Source organism: Charadrius vociferus, unplaced genomic scaffold (genome assembly GCF_000708025.1).
Source record: "Charadrius vociferus isolate BGI_N301 unplaced genomic scaffold, ASM70802v2 scaffold858, whole genome shotgun sequence".
NCBI lineage: Eukaryota > Metazoa > Chordata > Aves > Charadriiformes > Charadriidae > Charadrius > Charadrius vociferus.
In genome coordinates this window covers 1,337,320-1,339,123 of record NW_009649724.1, presented here as the reverse complement: position 1 = coordinate 1,339,123, position 1,804 = coordinate 1,337,320, and the positions used below count along the sequence as shown (strand labels likewise).

Genomic DNA, 1,804 nt, shown 5'->3' with positions numbered 1-1,804 from the left:
GCCCCCCCCCCCTCCCACTGCATTTCCCAGGGGAGGAAGCCCCGCAGAGCCTGGGAAGCAGGGTAAGACCCAGGGAACATCCCCAGGACAGTGCTCCCCAGGGAATGGGATACTGAAATGGGTCTGCCCCACCACACCAAACCCCCTCGGAGCTAGTCCCCAGCTCACAGACCCCACCACAGGCCACCACCACGTGGGGCAGGTGGCACGTTGGCGACGGGCCACACGGGCTCTGCAGCTCCAACCTGCCACCTCCACCCAGCACGTGGTCCTGGCTCCATCCCCACTGTCCTCCCAGCATCCCAGCAGCACCCCCCCCAGGCTCACAGCTGCTCCGGGGCACAACGGCAGGGGCGCCGCCACCACGCATCACCCTGGGTTTCTCTGCCTCGCTCGCTCCCGTCCCACGCAGCCCAGCTGGCTTCCTAGCACTGCTGCTTAATTAAAACCAACTGGGTGGAAAGCGAGCAACGAGAGGCAGAGCCCGTGCGGTTTCCGATGGAGGAGTGGATGGAGCGGAGCCGTACATCCCCGGCTGCACCTCAGTCGGGACCCCACACATCCCCCTCGTACCCCTGGGACTCACCAGCATACTCCGGGTCGACATGGGGAGGGTAAAACCCAAACTTGATGAAGATGGGGATGGGGACGCCGAACTTGAACCACTCCACGACATAGGGAGGGGGCTGCCCCGTGAGCGGGTGGATCACGTCGCATCCCAGGATCACGCTCTCGCCAGCGCGAGCGGTCACGAACTCGGGCTCCTCCCTTGACCCGAGGGCACCTGCGAGGGGGCGAAGGAAGAAACCCTTTTTTTTTGCCCCCGCCACTGGACCCCGGCATCAGTGACAGCCGGAGGACCAGGACCCCCGGGAAAGCCACACTGGAGACTATTCCCATCCCCAGCCGCCTGGTTTAGGCAAGGGCATCACCCCCCAGGGATGAGCCTCCCCAACCCTGGAACCAAGGGGGGTTCCCCAAGCCCCTCCACCCAGCTCAAGGGCCACCCCAAGCCACCACAGGACTCAGGACGGTGGCCACCAGCACCCGCTGCTCCAGGATGGCTTCCCACCCTCTGTGCCAAGGCAAAGGTGGTGCCCAGTGCCCCACAGGGGCTTTGGGGACTCCCTGCTCTCAGGAGAGGGGTTGCCCGGAGCATACCTAGTGCTGCTCCTCACCTAGCAGGACCATCAGGACTGCCCCGCATCCCTGTGGTGGGGAAAAGGCTGCACTTGCAGCCCCGCTTGTACCCCCACATCCTCTGGCAAGGGGGACCCAGCATGCAGGGACCACCGGTGTGCCAGCCCAGGGATCCACCTTTCCCACAGGAGCCATCCCAGAGCAGGCTGAGCCCCTGGAGCAGCGATGCTCCAGCCAAGCCCACCCGTCCTCAGGTGTCCCCGAAAGCCCCAGGCCTGAAACGCGGCTGCGACCTGCACATCAAGTCTGGCACCCTGCTCCTCCCGCCTGGGGTAATTAAACAGGGCTTTGGTCTCAGCCTCAAACGAAGGCGCTGCTCCACCCCGGCTGTGCCTCCCCGCTCCGCTGCAGCCTGTCGTCATCCCGCACTCGCCATCAGCAGCAAAGCTGCATCCTCAGCACAGCTTTCAGAAAGGGAGAGGGAAAACCCAGGGCTGGGGGGAGCCAAGGGCGGGGGGAGGTCCCCAAAACGGCGGGCACAAGGTTCAGCCCCACATCTCCCTTCCCATGAAGGAAAGGTCCCCCGTTTTCCCGGCACACGCCGCCACTGCCGCCTGCTCCGGGGGGGATGCTCGGGGACGGATGCTCGGGGAAGGCACGTGCC

The 1,804-nt window shown here is 65.4% G+C and overlaps 1 protein-coding gene across 1 annotated transcript in view; it reads right to left on the bottom strand.

Moving 5' to 3' along the window:
• Positions 1–1,191, bottom strand: part of IGSF9B (immunoglobulin superfamily, member 9B) — a 118,545-nt gene extending 117,354 nt beyond the window's left edge. The window contains exons 1-2 of the mRNA XM_009890822.1: positions 1,179–1,191; positions 587–784 (exon numbers count right to left, since the gene is read on the bottom strand). Of these exons, the coding sequence (XP_009889124.1) occupies positions 587–784; positions 1,179–1,191 (211 nt within the window). The remainder of the gene's footprint in view (positions 1–586; positions 785–1,178) is intronic.
• Between the last annotated feature and the right edge of the window lie 613 nt (positions 1,192–1,804).